The sequence below is a fragment of the Hemitrygon akajei genome, chromosome 3 (assembly GCF_048418815.1).
Source record: "Hemitrygon akajei chromosome 3, sHemAka1.3, whole genome shotgun sequence".
NCBI lineage: Eukaryota > Metazoa > Chordata > Chondrichthyes > Myliobatiformes > Dasyatidae > Hemitrygon > Hemitrygon akajei.
This window is the reverse complement of record NC_133126.1, coordinates 43,267,367-43,286,126: the sequence shown is the minus strand read 5'-3', so window position 1 is coordinate 43,286,126 and position 18,760 is coordinate 43,267,367. Positions and strand designations below refer to the sequence as shown.

The window sequence follows — 18,760 nt, the reverse complement described above, 5'->3', positions numbered from 1 at the left end:
CACTTCATCCCATTCCTACACAACGCTGGAAGAACTCAGCAGGTCAGGCAGCATCCGTGAGAAAAGAGTAGCCATCGTTTCGGGCCGAGACCCTTCATCATGAATGGGGTCAAGTTAGGAAAAGGGGAAGTACAACGAGATCTAGGTGTTCTTGTACATCAGTCAATGAAAGCAAGCATGCAGGTACAGCAGGCAGTGAAGAAAGCTAATGGCATGCTGGCTTTTATAACAAGAGGAATTGAGTATAGGAGTAAAGAGGTCCTTCTGCAGCTGTACAGGGCCCTGGTGAGACCCCACCTGGAGTATTGTGTGCAGTTTTGGTCTCCAAATTTGAAGAAGGACATTCTTGCTATTGAGGGAGTGCAGCATAGGTTCACAAGGTTAATTCCCGGAATGGCGGGACTGTCATATGTTGAAAGATTGGAGCGACTGGGCTTGTATACACTGGAATTTAGAAGGATGAGAGGGGATCTGATTGAGACATATAAGATTATTAAGGGGCAAACACGAGGACATCTGCAGATGCTGGAAATTCAAACAACACACACAAAATGCTGGTGGAACACAGCAGGCTAGGCAGCATCTATAGGGAGAAGCGATGTCGACGCTTCGGGCCGAGACCCTTCGTCAGGACTAACCGAAAGGAAAGATAGTAAGAAATTTGAAAGTAGAGGGGGAGAGGGGAAATGCGAAATGATAGGAGTAGTTATTAAGGGATTGGACACGCTGGAGGCAGGAAGCATGTTCCCGCTGATGGGTGAGTCCAGAACTAGAGGCCACAGTTTAAGAATAAGGGGTAGGCCATTTAGAACTGAGATGCGGAAAAACTTTTTCACCCAGAGTGGTGGATATGTGGAATGCTCTGCCCCAGAAGGCCGTGGAGGCCAAGTCTCTGGATGCATTCAAGAGAGAGTTAAATAGAACTCTTAAAGATAGCAGAGTCAAGGGATATGGGGAGAAGGCAGGAACGGGGTACTGATTGTGTATGATCAGCCATGATCACAGTGAATGACGGTGCTGACTAGAAGGGCCGAATGGCCTACTCCTGCACCTATTGTCTATTGCTGCCTGACCTGCTGAGTTCTTCCAGCGTTGTGTAGGTATTCTTTGATCCACAGCATCTGCAGTTGTATTTTTGTGTCATCCCATTCCTGTTCACCTTGCTGTATTTGTTCTCTAAACCTTGACTACATGACAAATCCGCTGGGAATCCCGCCTCTTTAGGTTCGAGTGACCAGTCGAACCCACCTCCGGTAGTTCCCTCCCACCGCAAACATTTCTCCAATCTAACGCGAGCAACTTTGCTACGTTAGCCAATCAGAATAGGAAAGCCGCGGGGCTGAGTGCGTTTCAGGAGAGGCGCTGGAACGGAAGTGCCCAGTTATTGTGAGCTGGTCTCTACGCGGCTTTTGAAAATGGAAGGTACGCCTTAAATGTTTTGCGCATGTATCTGTTGTGCTTCCATGTGACTTTTTAAAACAAAACGGAACTAGGAGCTTATGTAATTTCCCTGATATCCGCACATCCTGAAATTCCTTTAAGATTCAGAAAGCTTACAACTCAGTAGCCGACCTTCCACCCCTCGCTCCCACGGCACTCCAGGGTGGGGATTTCCAAAGATTCACCGCCATCTCTGTGCAAATATTTAATTTAATATCCTATGCCGTACTCTGAGACCGCATCCTCTTGTTTTAAATTCATCCACGAGCGGAGACCTTCCTTCATCCAGCCGGTTGAAATCTTAGAATTTTGTAAGTTTTAATGACTCTTTTTTTCGAAATTCTAAAGAATTCAGACATGATCTACGCATTTCTTTAATACTATCCTTGGCATAGATCTAATCACGTTCCCCTTGCTCAAGTAATTCCTTCTAAAGGAAACCCATATTCCACGTATGTCCTCTTGTTCTAAGACATCTGTTCCCTTTCAGAATCAAGAATATTGTAATTAGAAATATGTTGCGAAATTTGTTGTTTTCCACAGCAGTATATTGCCGGACATAAAAGTCACTAAAACTTCAGGCCACAATGGGGAGTGTTTCCTGCCTAATAGTAATGAGAAGGCATATCCTGGATACCGAATGCCATTAATAGTGGCTACCGCAGCAAGTCCAGGTCCTCGCTCAGGCAGGAGTTAATTCTAGCCATGATCACAGTAGATTTGAGTGCCACGGGGTGATGGTCATCTGGCAGCTTGCCCTTCTTTTCTTGGTACTTTGATAATGGTTGATGCCTTTTTGAAGCTGTGAGAATCTCCAACTGCAGCAATGAAAGTTTCAAGATGTCTTTGAACACTCCAGTCATTTGGTCAGCTTAGATTTTCAGTAACTTTATCAGCTTAGATTTTCAGTACCCTTATCAGCTTAGATTTTCAGCTTGACACCTTATGCAGGTGCACCCTCTTGCAGGGCCTTTGAAACAGAGATCATGAGGATGTCATTTACTGTGGGGATATGCACAGGGTTAGTATTATTCTTCCCTTTAAAGCACTCATAAAAGACATTGAGCTTATTAGGAAAAGAAGCATCACTCCCATTTGGTTTCACCTTATAGGAAGTAATGGCATGCATGCCCTACTGTAGATCTAATAGTGTCTCAAACTTTACACAGAATTGCCTTTTCACTCTCACAATGGCCCTCTGTAGGTTATACCTAGACATCCTATGATTGTGGATCACCAGTCTTTAACTTCAAAGGCATACATTAATCTAGAGACTCACTGAAGACAACATAAGCATATTCAGATTTGAAGATGATTCTCTGAACATGGTCCAGTTCACTGATTCAAACGAGCTATAATAATGTACTTCTCGAACAAACTTTTATGGTTCTCAGCCCTGGTAACGAAGTCCTCAGTGTCTGCCGATATACAAGTAGTACAGCTAAATGGTTGGTTTTGCCAAATCTCATAAAAGGCCACTATTTGCTTTCTTGATCACTTGTTACTCCTACCTGTTGGCTTTTAATGACTTGTGCAAAGTCCCTTAGACTAACAGGTTTATTCAATCACACAGCTCCAGCAACCTAGGTTCAATTTGACCTCCAGTACTGCCTGAATTTGTACTTATTCCATGTTTCCAGGTGCTACAATTTCCTTCCACATCTCACAAATGTGTAGTTTGGTAGGTTATTTGGCTGTGGTCAATTGTACCTATGTCTATCTGTGCAGTATAATCTGGCGGGGTGGGGTGGGGAGGAAGTTTAAGGGAATATGGGGATATAAACATGGAATTAGTGTAAATGTTTACATTGACTTTTGTCAGAAGAGATTGTTTTCTGTGCTCTTGAGTTATGATTTTCTTTTCACTAAGGTTAACAATTATTAATATAACATGGCTTTTTGCATATTAGGTCATGTCTAACCAATGAAGTTACCAGGCAAGTTGAAGGAAAGGTGCTGGACATTGTCTACATAGAATTTAGCAACACCTTTGACAAAGCCCCACATGGGAGGCTGGTTTAGTTACTTGGCCATTCAGGATGTAGTAAAGTGGATTCAACATTGGCTTAGCAGAAGCCAGAGACTGGTAGTAGATGGCTGCCTCCCTGACTAGTGTGCTGCAGGGATCAGTGCTGTGTCTGTTGTTGTTTGTCATCCTATATTTATGATTTAGATAATAATATGGTAAATTTGATCAGCAAATATGCAGAAAACACCGTTTGGGGCATAGTGAACAATGGGGAAGGCCATCAAAGCTTATAGGAGGATCTGGACCAGTTGGAAAAGTGGGCTGAAAAATGGAATTTAATGCAGACAACTGAGAGTTGTTCTTTGGGAGGACAAACCAGGGTAGGTTGTACACGGTGAACAGTCAGGCACTGAGGAGTGCGGTAGAACAGGGATCTGGGAATAAAAATAGATAGGATTTGTAAAGAGCTTTTGACACATTGGCCTTCATAAACCAAAGTGTTGAGTGCAGTAGATGGAATATTATTTTGAAGCTGTACCAGACATTGGTGAGGCCTAATCTGAAATATTGTGTGCAGTTCTGGTCACCTACAGGATATCAGCAAGATTGAGAGAGTGCTGAGAAAATTAACAAAATGTTGGTGGGACTTGAGGACCCACGTTTTAGGGAAAGGTTGAATAGGTTAGGACTATTCCCCCCAGTGTAGGAGAATAAGGGGCGATTTGATAGAGATACAAAATCACGAGAGGTATAGATAGGTAAATGCAAGCAGGCTTTTTTCATTGAGGTTGGGTGAAAGAACTAGACGTCATAGGTTAAAGGGGAAATAGTTTGGGAAACATCTTCACTCAGAAGGTGAGAGTGTGAAATAAGCTGCTAGTGGAAGTGGTAGACATGGGTTTGATTGCAACATTTAACATTAGTTTGGATAAGATAATGGATTGAAGGGGTACGGCGGGCTATGGTTTAGGTCTGGGCCGATGGGACTAAGAATAACAGCACAGCATGGGCTAGATGAGCAAAAAGGTCTGTTTCTGTGTTGCTATGCTCTATAAACGGTGGCCTGTTTTGTAGCACTCTATAAAGTCGCATGTTTCATTTTGTAGAAACAATATTTTAAGGATTCTGCTTATCTTTGGTATTTTCCTAAACAATCACATCCAGGACAAATGTGTCTTTGCTCGTAAATATTAAGTACAGCAAGATAAGCTGCCACATGTACGATGCATATAGTGACTCTTAAATGTATGAGATCTCTAGATAAGTAGACTCAAGATGTGCTTAAAATTCTCCTAAATCAATTAAGGAAATAGCAAGGTCTTATTGAGCTCTTAACTGGCTAGAGTACATTTAAAAATCTGTGATACCTTAAGCTTAAATAACAAAATGTTAGCTCTGTTTGCATCTAGTATATTTAGAAAATACAATATGTTTGCTAAATAGTCAGTGAAAGTAAAACTTATAATCTAACCGACAGGAATCTAGACTGCAACATTGAAGTACACTTTCCTCCTGTCATCTCAACCACCAGATCCTCTGGTTCATTTATCAGTCTCAGCTACCAAGCCTCAACTATACTCGCTGGCTAACGCAGGCAGTAAAGGCTTTCTTTTTCTGGAGTCGAGGCTTTCTTTTTCTGGAGTTGATGCAAGCAAAGAAAATGTGATTCTTTCCTTAGACTCCCAATGCTATTATATCATTTAAGAAACACAAAAGCATGATGGAATACAGTGCTTTTACCTTTAGTTGCAAAAAAACTTGAGGCTCGACACCAAAGCAGCCTGCATATTAGACATCCCATCTGAAATATTAATGTTCAACAGTCACCACTCACTGTGCTTTTGATAGGATTTCCCAGACTACCTTGTAAAACTTGTAGGAGCAACACCACCATCTGCAAATTCCCCTTATATGTCACAGATAATCATGATTTAGAAAGATAACTATTCCATTACTATAGCTGTATGTCAACAATGAAATTGGTGACCTAATAGCATTAAGGGAGTACCTCTATCATAGGATACCAAAAGGTCAACATTCCCAAAGGCAGTGTGTGGCTCTGCTGGTGACATCCATATATCATGAATTAATGCTTTTTTTTAAAAAAAAAAAGGTGCATTGCTCTCTCTAATAATTGAACAAGAATGAAATGGTTCATGTTTATTGTTTGACTTCAAGAACTTTAGAATACATTTCTATTGCATTGCTTGGTTAGCTGCTTATAGCTCCCTTAGAGCTCTGAACCCAGTCTCTGTTGCTGAACAATTCTGTTCTTAAACGAATATTTTTGTCTAGTCTCCCTTGGTAACAATACAATTTTAAAAGTTGCATGTCATGCTATTTAAATTTAAATCAGGATTGTGGAAACGATGGTATTAAATGTTGAGCTATAGTCGAACATCCTGACGTGTTTGTTATCTAGGTGGTCTAAAGCCGTGTGGAGAGCCATTGACCTATTGTGGTGATAGGCAAATTGCAGTGGGTCCAGGTCCTTACTGAGACAGGAGTTCGGTCTAGTCATAACCAACCCTCTCAAAGATTTTCATCACTGTTGATGTGAGTGCTACCGGGCGATAGTCATTAAGACAGCCCACAGTATTCTTCTTAGGCACTGATATAATTGTTGCCTTTTTGAAGCAAGTGGGAACTTCTGCCTGTAGCAGTGAGAGGTTAAAAATGTCCTTGAATACTCCCGCTAGTTGGTTGGCGCAGGTTTTCAGAGCCTTACCAGGTATTCCATTGGGATCTTCTGCCTTGCAAGGATTCACTCTTTAAAGATAGTCTAACATTGGCCTCTGAGATGGATATCACAGGTGCAGCAGGGATCTTCACAGCTGTAGTTGTGTTCTCCCTTTCGAAGCATGCACTGCTTCAGTTCTGAAATCTAAACTATCCCCACTTCTGTCCAACAGATCATTCAGCTTTCTCAGCTCCAAGATTGGGCTCTCCTAAATTCTCCTCTCTTACTCTTCAGACTTGTCCTGGCATTTCCATGTGAAATTTTGCTTGAAAATACTCCCCTTGTAAACTTGATGCACTAAAGGTGCCAAATGTGTGCAAATTGTTACACGTATGAACATATCTAATATATTAATGGCAGCTCTTAAGATTCTATTTGGCACTGTGTAGAATTTTTTTGTAATTACATTTCTTTTCTTAAAAAGAGACATGTCTTAATTTAGGTTTAATGACTCCAAGAAAACCAGACTTGAGTAACAGTTCCAGAAAGATAAAGGACAATGCTGCGGATTGGCATAACCTCATACTGAAATGGGAAACTTACAACAATGAAGGATTCTCACTCGCAAATAAAATTGTTAACATTAAACTGAACCACAAGTAAGTATTTTTGCACATTTTACATATTGAAATATTACTTTAACTTTTTAATAAAAACATTTTTACTCAGCAGTGATATGGAAAAATTATTTATCACCTCCTGCCTTGCATTTCCACAATATACAGGTTAAACTATTATACCTTAAAATCATTAATATTGCTTTATAATATTCTTTAGAAAATAAGTTTACAAAGAGTCTGAATATTGTTATGTTTTGAATGTTTCTAAACTAAGACATTTTGTCCTGGAGCAAATCTGATTTGCAATTTACAAGCAAAGAAATATGAACATTCACAAGTTTCATCATTCTGTTCACAATAGAGATAATACATTATTAATACACTGAAAGAACTCAGTACTTAACTTATGATTTGATAAGTGTGAATCAGTAACATTAATTTTTGAATCTAAAACATCTTTTGTAAATTTGGACAGATTTAATCTAAAATTTAGATTAAATCCCAAACTTTTTTTGCCAGTGAGGCTTACCATTAACCAAGGGGTCTGTTTGGGAACCCCTGGTCTAAATGGCCTTTACTATTCATGTGCATCAATTAGAACATTACATCCTAGTGTTGTCTTTAGCCAATGATACTGACATTCTACATTGTTAACTTCTTTAGGAGTGGTGAAACCAGACAGGAAATATCTGATGATGATTTTACTGCTCATCATGAAAAGGCTACTTTGGAATACAACAAAGAACTTGAGGAACATTGCACTGAATTACTTTATTTCCTTGACAAAATGGTATGAATTTGAATGCACTATGAAAACAAATTCTATATTAGTAAAAATAGTACTGAAGTACAGTTGCAAATTGATGTTTCCTGTATTAGTGGAACCTTGTAGCTGAAAATTAGATTACAGTATTGCATTGTCATATTTTATTTTCCCTCATCCAGTTTTCCATGATATTCAGAAAGAGCATGTAGTTTTACCTTCAGCTTGAGGGAGGAAATTTATAACACCTTTCTGTATAACTAATAAGAGCAGCAGCTTCATTGGGGTATAGCCAGTCTGTGCTTCTTGCATGAAATAAGTTTTAACACCAAGGACTAATGAATTGTGACAGCTACAAATAAATCAGCATTACTCTAATGGAAGATCTTTGATTTGAAATATTATCTGGTTCTTTCTCTACAGCTGTACCCTACTATTATACTAAATACTATTTCAAGCATTTTCTATTTTTAATTATGGATTTACATTGCATTGTAAAATGACAAGCTGGTTCAAGGGTGACCCACTTGGACTATGGTGACTCTTAATCCCAGGCACAAAGTGGAGATCAAGTTAGAAGGATTTTCAGTGATTTCTGAAGATGGTTTAGCTCTGTTGAAACTTCCTTTAAAGGGCCATTGTCTTACTTGGTACATGGCAAAGTTACACTCATGTATCCTTGAAGAACAAATATACTTATGAAAGCCAATGCAGTATTCTCTTGCTTCTTGCCTATGAGTAATATATCTATTAACCTTATTTTCCAAAACAAACCTCTTAAATTTAGAACTATTGGAAAAATAAATTTACCATAGAATTTGATTAATTAAAGCAATTCAAAGCTTCTTCTATGCTAGTTACAAATGTCATCAGTAAGGGTTGAATTTGCTTCAGCTACTATATTTGCTTAGCTACCTAGCTGATGAGTATTTACAGTTAGGATAGTGTTGCCTTAACAGAATTGGAGTAAAATGCATGTTCACATTCAATCTTTACTTACTCTTTTTCAGAATAAATTGGTATTGAAGATGGAAAAGCTTTGTGCTACTATGAAAGGAATAAATGATCTTGACACTTATCACTATGGTGAAACAGGAAGATCAATACCTCTATTTCACACATGGCCCACAAAATATTTCTGTAAGGATAACTTGTCACAAATTATTTTCTATAATTAGCATTCTTAATATTAATAATAAAATCTAGGGTTTCATTAGTACTTTGGTAAAGTAGAATTGTAACTAAATTGCAAGCTACTGATGGATGGGTATTTTGCAATTCTAAAACTAATTACAGGAATCCATACTTGTTTTTTTGTGGTTATGTTAGAGTAAAAAAATACTAATTTCAAATGAGGCTTACTTGAAAACAGGATAATACACTTCTGTTGGTGAACACCCATTTTTGCTTTGTATAAATACTGAAGTGCTTTAAAATTACTCACTTGATTCTTTCTTGTCCCCTGCAGTTTTGTAGCGTAGCTCCTTAGGATCTGATGCCTTCAAATAACTTGACACATTTATTTTCTATACCCAGTCAATGATAACTTATATACCAGATAGCGGGGAAGGTGGCAAACAAATCACAATTTAACCTAAATTTCACCTTCTCTCTTAACGACCATGCCTACAGTTTTCCATTAATTACACCTGCTATAATTACCAATCCACCTGTCCAGAGCCCAGGTATAGTACAGCAAATAGCAGAGTTTTATGTTCAGTTTCTAATGTCCTTAGCTGACTAGAAAAAATATTTCATAGCTGAACAACTTTTGATCAATGGTAAGAAAATCTTCATCAATTTAATCTTTTACATTTCAATTACAAATATGAAGTCTTGCTGCTGTAAGTTAAATGACTTTTTTTGATATTTAACCACTTTCTGTTTCAGATATAATCTCTGCTGAGTTACTGGAGATGTACAAAAAAGAACTGCAGCTAAAGAGTATAATTGTTCAAGAGATCGCCCACACTAATAGCTGTGATCTTATGATGGTACAGCTATCTTCTTGGCTGTACCAGCCTTACATAGAAGAAAGGGCCAGATTCCTTGTTGAAAGTATGCTGCTGGAAACAGGACACAGAGCTCTATAACATAATTGAAAATTATTACAAAATAATTGTCGTAAACAAACCACCTATTTATAGAATTTTTTAACTTTGAATTTAATAAACATGTTTGTTTATTAAAATTAGCTTAGCATAACTAAACACCTACCAAGGCTTACCCAAGATTGTTTAGCTAAACTTTTGAAGACTGGTTAATGCATGACTAAATATGAACTCCATGTGGCAAGAATTACAGTACTAGGTTTCACTCTTTGATGAAATTTTGTATACTGTAAAAGGTAGAATTCAGTAGACAATGAGTATGACAAACGACAAAGAAAATATATTTATTTATTTCTTTTTTTAAGAAACTCTTGAAATACTTGTGCTGAAAAATAATTTTGTTCAAATTATTAAACAATGGTCCTGAAAGGTTGTTAATGATTTGTCTTGCACTCAAGCGATGGAAAAACAAAGAGCAAAACTGTAAAATAAAAGTGGCTTTTAAAAAAAAATCTGTTCCATATATTGCTAATATTTAATGGAGCTTGATGGTGGCTTTATAGGTTTATCATCCTATTAAAGGCAGCTTTTCAAAAATATAGACCCATGTTGCCAAAAAAAACCCACATGGTCTACATAAAATTCTACAGCAAATATTTATAACAGTTTAACAATGGTGCATAATACAGTGTACAAACCAAACTTTGGCCTGTTACAAAGCTGATCCTTGACAGAGAGCAGTTCCATTTTGTAATAACCTTAAAAATATCAAATATTTTAAGTGAAAGATGATTTAACTCAATCCTTTTATGAAATTATCAGATGACTGTAACCATCATCCAATTACTTGACATTTAATCATCCCAAATTAAGGCAACAAAACTGTCTGTCAAGATTACAATGTACTGATAAGTCAAAGACATTACAAAATACTTTGTATATTATAATTAAAAATAGAAAATAAATTCCATTTTCTGCTATTTTCAATCTTTAAATAGTTTCATTATTTACAATAGTCAAATTACAAGCCTTTGATAAAGATTTGTTATATACTAACAAAACTAGAAACTACTAACATGCACAACGGCTTTAATACATATTTAATGAACAGCCTACCACGGGTAATAAGCACTATATACATAGCATTGCAATGTAACTTTCCCATTTTCACATTCTTGCAAACTTATACAAAAAACAGCATGTTTCACATTAGATGCAAGATTCAAATCAGATTTTGGGGAGGGGAAGGATATGTCTACTAGGCATAATTGAAAACATGCTGCACAAGGGAAGTGACTCATTTAAAATTTCATAACTAAGGCTGAATGAACGGTTAATTTTAATTACAGTTCTCAAAATTTAAATTTAGGTGATAACTAATGTTACTCCAGTACTCCTGCTTGCAACTTAGCCATCTCATAAATTCTGATCCTCAATTTAAGCTTTTGGATATAACACTGTAAACACAATGACTGAAGATGCTCTTGTTGGCAACTACAAAAAGATGGCAACAACGTCAGGAGCAGAGGAGAAACGTAAATGACTGAAATACAAAACAATTGTCCCAAGAAGAGTTTAGTTTAAAGCAGCAAGGTCCATATATTTGCAATGTGTTTGGAACTGAAGATGCAGTGAAACAGAAGCATTCAATATATACAAATACATAGCCCAAAAATGTGTTGATGCCACACAGTTTTCGTAACCCATGTGGTTCAGAATTAATATTCAGCAATTTATTCAGTTTAGCAGCTTATCCAATCAGTAAATGTTCATGATAAAAGCACTGTGTTCTCCGCTGCTTGAAGTCTAATTTCCTAAGTGATCAAATTAGGTGGTTAAAATTCTACGCCAGTAAAACATTTAGTGGAGAAAAAACCGTATCCTCCTTGTACTTAGAACAGTCATCAAGACTAATTTAAATAAATTTGGTGTTTTAAATCAGAAAACACCAAAAAACTTACAGGCTTTTTGCAAATTTAAAGATTTCAATCATTTACAAGTGATCTAAACAAATTTTGTTTACTGCATAATATGCGTGTTCCCTGTCATGAGATGAACGACAAAGATTAAACTTAAAATTTTAGCAAAAATTTCACTTTTCCAATGTAACAGATTTATATTTATTATAACCTTTACATGGGAGTACAATTGATCTTTTAAAGGCAGTTTCAAAAAAGGCAGTAGAACATATACAAATGCTATTTTGGCAAAATAAGTATATTGAATAAGCAATAAGGAGTCAAAGATACAAAGAAAGCTTTCAATTTCAGTGCAGCAACATCACATTTTCCGGACAACTGCAGTCAAGGGTATGTTCCAGAAAACAATAAATAAAATTGGATTTATTTTATGAAATTAACTTGTGTACCTTGCCATGCACATTGCAACATGGAGGGTAACCACTCTCAAAACCTTCTACTCAGTTTTGTACAAGACTTGTTAACTCATGGGACAATAAAGTTTAACACAAAAATACATTAATAGATGTTCATCAGAACATAAAAGGTCTCTAGTTTCTTTTACAAAAATGAACAGCTTTATTTTTGTACTGTATCAGTTCACAGAACACGTAAAAACCTCCCTTTAGTTATTTTTGCTTTTCTAATCAGAAGGTCAGGGCATTCAAGTTATTGTTCCACTTCAGTTTGTGTCTGTGGGACTAACAAGCCTTCACTTTGCCCTTCAGAATCCATTGCCAAAAGTGCTTCAACAGTTTCAAAGGGAACACCATCAGGTGTTCGTATGTGCATTGTAGTACCATCAGCATTAGTTACTATAACAATGCCTTCAGATGTCTGTGACACAACAGCTGTTCCTTCATGTGACACAATTAGACCCTCAGAAGTTTGAATGAAGATCTGCTCGTGTCCCTGGGCCAATAGCTCTTGACCCTCAACAGGCAATTGGAATTCTAATGCTCCATCTTCTGTCACTGTACTTTCTATAATATCTTCTGAACTTTCATGATTTCTTTGATCTACATTCGGTTCTTCAAAGTGACCTATTATTTTACTTTGATTTGCTACTTGCAACCCATTCATCTCTTCAGAGGACACTTGACTATCGAGAACTTCTTGAGGGGAAATTTCAGCTTCAAAAGTCTGTTCAGTCTGGTGATGTTGCCTGTGACAAACTTGACCTATGGGCTCCACATCTTGAGAGAGAGCCTTCTCTAGCTGCTGCATTTGGTCTGCTATGTCAGAATCATTGAGTTGCTCACTTTGTTCCTGATTGCCAAGTGGATCCTGGCTGTTGATAGTATGCTGCAATTCCTGAACAGAGTTGCCTGCTTCGGAATCTTTTTGGCTGACCTTAGCCATGCCTGAAAGTAGTGAATTCTGATTGGTCATTTCATCCTCAGTGGGAGTTAATTCAGCATTGTTCAACTGCTCGGAAATATTTTGACTGGACAACTGTTCTTGAACCAATTCCTCTGCTGTAAGATCTGTGTCCATACTTAAAAAATCTCCTCCCTGAATAGTATTATTAAGGACTTCATTGTGGGTTTCCAACAGGGGAAGTTGAGAATTTGACAGGTTTACTTGAGTTACCTGGTAACACAATTCCTCAGAAGTAGACTGTTCCATGGAACTGGAACTTTTAATATCCGCGGAAAGCAACACTCCATCAGTATGGTTATCCACCTCCTGAACTGCCGTTGGTCCATACTCTGTATGTGGATCACAAGTATTCAGGGCGGGGCTTTCAACTTCTTTCTTGTCTAAAGGAGAAAACACTAGTTTTAAATAAAACAGCTAAATAAAACAGTCCAATAATGTAGCATGCATACACCACTACCAAGAAATTTGTCCAAATCATTTAAGTAGGAAATTATAATTTCAATTGCCTTGTTCACTACACACACCCATAAATAATCTTGTTCACCTACATCAGCAAAAGCATTTTTAATTGGACTGTAAAATGCAGGCATCAGAAATTGCACAAAACTAATTTTTCTTTATTTAACAATGGCTATAGAATTTCACTTAAAACTATTTTCTGAAAGAACAAGCTTATTTTCCTCTCTTAGTTTGGGACCTTTTTTCATAAACAGATTATTTCTAAAAAGCAACTTAGACAGGATAGATTATAAAAATCATCTTTTTGGAAAATGCACCACAGCTAATCTAAACATGTTTGGGCCCAAAGTGCAAACAGTGTGTTATCTCAATCAGTTCCTAGTGTATCATAAGTCCCCAGCTGTGGGTCTTTTTTTTGTATCAAATTGTATTCTTATCAGAGCTGTCAAAAAGATGTCAGAACGCATTAGTGTTTGCTTCTGAAGAAGGAATGAAATTGTAAAGTGTTGGTATTTTGATCTGCATCTAATCTGACCTGGAAGCAGTCAATAGTGATGATGATGCAAAACGTGAAGATGTTCATGATGCAGAACTAAAATTCTTTTTGCTGTGTTCATAATTTGGAAATTTAAAAAGCTGTTATGCTTTATTCAGGCTTTTTATTTAATTTTAGTTAGACATACAGCACAGAAAAAGGCCCTACCAGCCCTTTGAGCTGCATGCAACAACCCCTATTCAACCCTGACCTAATCATGGGACAATTTACAATGACCAATTAACCTACCTGGTATGTCTTTGAACTGTGGGAGGAAGCCAAAGGACCTGGAGAAAGCCCAAGCATTCCATGGGGATACAGATTCCCTAGAGGCCTCCGGAATTGAACTCCAACACCCCAAGCCATAATAACATCATGCTAACATGGCACCCCTCTGAGCCCAAGTGCTTAAAACACAAATTTATGCAAAAGATCTCTGCTGCACATGGTTTCACTAACAGCACACTCATATCCAGACCTTCTAAATAAAGCTGAAATCTTAACATTTACAGAGAATGCAAAATTAATTTATATAATATACCTGTTGCATTAGTTAAGCTTTGTAAATGTCCTTCACCAGTTATTTCTATTCCATTTTGGTTCAAGTTACTTTCAGTTCCTGCTATCGAATCATCAATTTTCATTCGTTTTGATAAAGGGGATAATACTCCAAAGTCTTGCTGAAAAAACAAATGGATTATTTTAAAAATCTCTAAGTAATCAGAAGTTTCTAAGCACATTTCTCAAGGATTATCATAAAAAGGATTGAACATAGAAACACAGAAAACCTACAGCACAATACAGGCCTTTCGGCCCACAAAGCTGTACCGAACATGTCCTTACCTGAGAAATTACCTAGGGTTACTCATAGCCCTCTATTTTTCTGAGCTCTATATACCTGTCCAGGAGTCTCTTAAAAGACCCTATCGTATTCACCTCCACCACCATCACCGGCAGCCCAATCCACGCACTCACCACTCTGCGTAAAAAAACTTGCCCCTGATATCTCCTCTTGTACCTACTTCTAAGCACCTTAAAACTGTACCCTCTCATGCTAGTCATTTCAGCCCTGGGAAAAAGCCTCTGACTATCCACACAATCAATGCCTCTCATCATTTCGTGTACCTCTATCCTCTCATCCTCCATCACTCCAAGCAAAAAAGGCCAAGTTCACTCAACCTATTCTCATAAGGCATGCTCCCCAATCCAGGCAACGTCCTTGTAAATCTCCTCTGCACTCTTTCTATGGTTTCCATGTCCTTCCTATAGAGAGGTGACCAGAACTGAGCAGAGTACTCCAAGAGGGGTCTGACCAGCATCCTATATAGCTGCAACATTACCTCTTGGCTCCTAAACTCAACCCCATGATTGATGGCAGCCAATGTACCGTATACTTTCTTAGCCACAGAGTCAATCTGTAGAGCAGCCTTGAGTGTCCTAGGGACTCGGACACCAAGATCCCTCTGATCCTCGACACTGGTATTTGACCTACCAAAATGAACCACCTCACACATATCTGGGTTGAACTCCATCTGCCACTTCTCAGCCCAATTTTGCATCCTATCAATGTCCCACTGTAACCTCTCACAGTCCTCCACACTATCCACAACACCTCCAACCTTTGTGTTATCAGCAAATTTAGTAACCCATCCCTCCACTTCTTCATCCAGGTCATTTATAAAAATCACGAAGATCCCTGAGGCACACCACTGGTGACCAACCTCCATGAAAAATATGATCCTTCTACAACTATTCTTTGCCTTCTGTGGGAAAGCCAGTTCTGGATCCACAAAGTAATGTCCCCTTGGATCCCATGCCTCCTTACTTTCTCCGTAAGCCTTGCATGGGGTACCTTGTCAAATGCCTTGATGAAATCCATATACACTACATCTACTGCTCTTCCTTCATCAATGTGTTTAGTCTTGATTTTAGGATTTATGATCTTAGAGCTTAGGATTTGATTTTGTAACACAAAAGGTTGCTAATTAAGTTCTGAGTGGTGAATACATTTTCCATGAAAATACAAGTTAACAGTTGTTGATAATTAACAGCAAAATACCACTAGACAGACAGGACAATCTCAGGCTTTGGTGCCCAAATAAAGCACCAAAGTTCTTAGTTTCTATCAACCTTTTACAACAGGAGCTTCATTTGTGTGGCAATGTAGTAAAATGTTCCATTGTCAATTACTGAACAAAGCTCATCTCATAAGAGACATCAGGGAAGGTAACCACAAGCTTGGTCAAAAACACAGATTTTAAGATTCATTATCAAGAAGAAAAGTAAAAAGTTCAGGAAAGGAAACCTAGAATGTAGGGCCTTCACTGATAATTTGTTGGCCACCAATCATCAGATGCATTAGAAGAATGTGTAAAACGTGCAAAGAGAAAAGACCACAACAGAATTTACCAAATTCTCAAGTGGCTTGAACAGTCTAGATGCAGGCAGGATTTCATGTCGCTGAGTCTAGGGCCACAAGATACAGTATGAAAATAATCAGTTTGCTACCTAAGACTGAGACGAGGTGAAATTACTTCACTCACATGATGATGAACCTTTGGAATTTTCTACCCAAGATGGCCATGAAGACTCAGTTGTTTCATTCGAAATAAAGATTAATAGCTTTCCAGGCAACAAAACAATCAAGGAATATGTTGATATAGTGTGAAATCCTCTCAATAGTTTGTAATTACTTATTCATTGAAACTGGATTCCTATTTTCTCTAGTTAAAAGATTAAAGAAACTAAAGATAAACAAGAGACTGCAGATGCTGGAATCTGGAGCAACAAACTGCTGGAGGAACTCAGCAGGTCAAGCTGCATCTATGAGAGGGAAAGGGCTTTCTAATGTTCCAGTTGACCCAATGAGTTCTTCCAGTTGATATTTTATTGAAGTTGTTTGTAATTGCTGTTCTAATACAGGCATTTAGCAGTTATTCTAAATGACTGAAGCGAGTATTACTGCTTTATATTTTCATTTTCAGATACCTCCATGACATGTTTCTCTGCAGGTGAATTGACATGGTTCTGGTCATCCACAGTCACTAATTTATAGGTCAGAGACACGCTTGCATCTTGCTGATTTTCCTTATTCATGTGCTCAGTAATTCCTAGTGACTCAGCTACCTGGAACATTTAAAGGGGAAAAAGACATCCGTTACAATTTTATTCTACTCAGTTCATAAAACTATTAAAGTTCAAAGTAAATTATCGAAGTGCATATTTATCACCATATACAATCCTGAGATTCATTTTCTTACAGACATTCACAATAAATAAACAACAGAACTAATGAAAGACCGCACCCAACAGGACAGAAAAATAACCACTGCGCAAGATAACAAATTGTAAATACAAAAGAAAATAATAATCATGTTGATTAAATAAGCAATAAATATTGAGAGCATGAGGTGAAGAGTCCTTGAAAGTGAGTCCATAAATTGCGGCAACAACACACACAAAATGCTGGTGGAACGCAGCAGGCCAGGCAGCATCTATAGGGAGAAGCGCTGTCGACGTTTCCGGCCGAGACCCTTCGCCATAAATTGTGGGATCAGGTCAGTGATGGAGTGAATTAAATTCAGCAAAGTTATCCCTTCTGGTTCAAATGCCAGATGGTTGAGGGAAGTAACTATTTTAGAAACTGGCATTGCAAGTCCTGAAGCTCCAATACCACCTTTTTGATGGCAGTAGCAAGAGAGCATGGCCTGGATGGTGGGGATCCTTGAAAAATGCTGCTTTTCTGTAACAGCGCTCCGCGTAGATGCGCACAATGGCAGGGAGGGCTTTACCTGTAATAGACTAGGCCTTTTCCACTACTTTTTGAAGGCTTTTCTGTTCAAGTGCATTGGCGTTTCCAAATGTAACCAGCCGATACAGTATCTACCACACATCTAAAGGTGTTTGTCACTAAATGAATGCCAAATCTTTGCAAAGTTCCAAGATAGCAGAGGTCCTACTGCTTTCTTGGTAATGGGACTTGCATGCTGAATCCAGGACAGATCCTCTGAAATGATAACACTGAGGAATTTGAAGTTGTTGACCCTCTTCACCTCTGATGAGGACTGGCTGATGGACCTCAGGTTTCCTCCTCCTGAAGTCAATAGGAGGAAACAGGGATCAGCTCCTTGGTCTTGCTGACATTGAGAGGTTGTTGTTGTGGCACCATTCAGCCAGATTTTCAATCTACTTCCTATGTGCTGATCTGTCACCACATCTGATTCAGCCAATGACAGTGGTGTCAACAACAAACTTAGATATGGCATTAGAGCTGTGCTTAGCCTCTCAGTCATAAGTATGAGTACAGCAGGGAGCTAAGCACACAGCCATGTGCACCTGTGCTGATGAAGATTGTGGAGGAGATATTGCTACCAATCCAAACTGACTGGGGACTACAAGTAAGGAAATCAAAGATCCATTTGCACAAGGAATTATTAGGGCCCAAGTCTTGAAGTATATTGATTAGTTTTGAGGGGATATTAGTATTGAATGCCAAGCTATAGAGAGCATCCTTATGTATGCATCTTCACAGTCCAGATGTCCCAGGGTTGAGTGAAGAGCCAATGAAATGGCACCTGTTCGAGCTGTTGTGAGGGTAGACAAATTAAAACTGATCCAAGTCACTTCGCAGGCAGGAGTTAATATGTTTTATCACCAACCTATCAAAGCATTTTATCACAGTGGATGCAGGTACTACTGTGATAGTTATTGAGGAAGATTACCATGTTCTTCTTTAGGCACCAATTAAAGCCTGCTTGAAGCAAGTGGGTACCTCAGACTGCTGAAGCGAGAAATTAAAGGTATCGGTGAACACTCCAGCCAAATGATCAGCACAGGTCTTTAGTACTCAGCCAGGTACCCTATCTGGGCTGTGATATACAGTTGCAAGAAAAAGTTTGTAAA

The 18,760-nt window shown here is 38.1% G+C and overlaps 2 protein-coding genes across 5 annotated transcripts in view; one reads left to right on the top strand and one right to left on the bottom strand.

The window, feature by feature from the left end:
* The first annotated feature begins 942 nt into the window (after positions 1-942).
* On the top strand, positions 943-10,510 carry cinp (cyclin dependent kinase 2 interacting protein). Of its 4 annotated transcripts, none has more exons than XM_073039705.1 (5): positions 943-1,422; positions 6,592-6,748; positions 7,373-7,499; positions 8,483-8,612; positions 9,363-10,510. In XM_073039705.1, the coding sequence occupies exons 1-5, from the start codon at positions 1,416-1,418 to the stop codon at positions 9,563-9,565; spliced, it is 624 nt and encodes a 207-aa protein (XP_072895806.1). In that variant the 5' UTR covers positions 943-1,415; the 3' UTR covers positions 9,566-10,510. The 4 variants fall into 4 exon arrangements, with proteins under 4 accessions (XP_072895806.1, XP_072895804.1, XP_072895803.1 ...); XM_073039703.1 differs by having other exon boundaries at positions 1,327-1,422; positions 6,574-6,748; XM_073039702.1 differs by lacking the exon at positions 943-1,422 and adding an exon at positions 1,496-1,751.
* Positions 9,939-18,760, bottom strand: part of znf839 (zinc finger protein 839) — a 40,763-nt gene continuing 31,941 nt past the window's right edge. The window contains exons 6-8 of the mRNA XM_073039701.1: positions 16,847-16,984; positions 14,400-14,538; positions 9,939-13,244 (exon numbers count right to left, since the gene is read on the bottom strand). Of these exons, the coding sequence (XP_072895802.1) occupies positions 12,151-13,244; positions 14,400-14,538; positions 16,847-16,984 (1,371 nt within the window). The 3' untranslated portion in view covers positions 9,939-12,150. The remainder of the gene's footprint in view (positions 13,245-14,399; positions 14,539-16,846; positions 16,985-18,760) is intronic.

What these genes read in the sequence shown, in the direction of transcription:
- cinp (XM_073039702.1), top strand. Translation starts at nt 1,661, where the DNA reads ATGCCGTACTCTGAGACCGCATCCTCTTGTTTTAAATTCATCCACGAG. An exon ending in GGTTGAAATCTTAGAATTTT is followed by an intron (nt 1,752 to 6,591) that starts GTAAGTTTTAAT and finishes GTCTTAATTTAG; the next exon opens with GTTTAATGACTCCAAGAAAA. An exon ending in TTTATTTCCTTGACAAAATG is followed by an intron (nt 7,500 to 8,482) that starts GTATGAATTTGA and finishes ACTCTTTTTCAG; the next exon opens with AATAAATTGGTATTGAAGAT.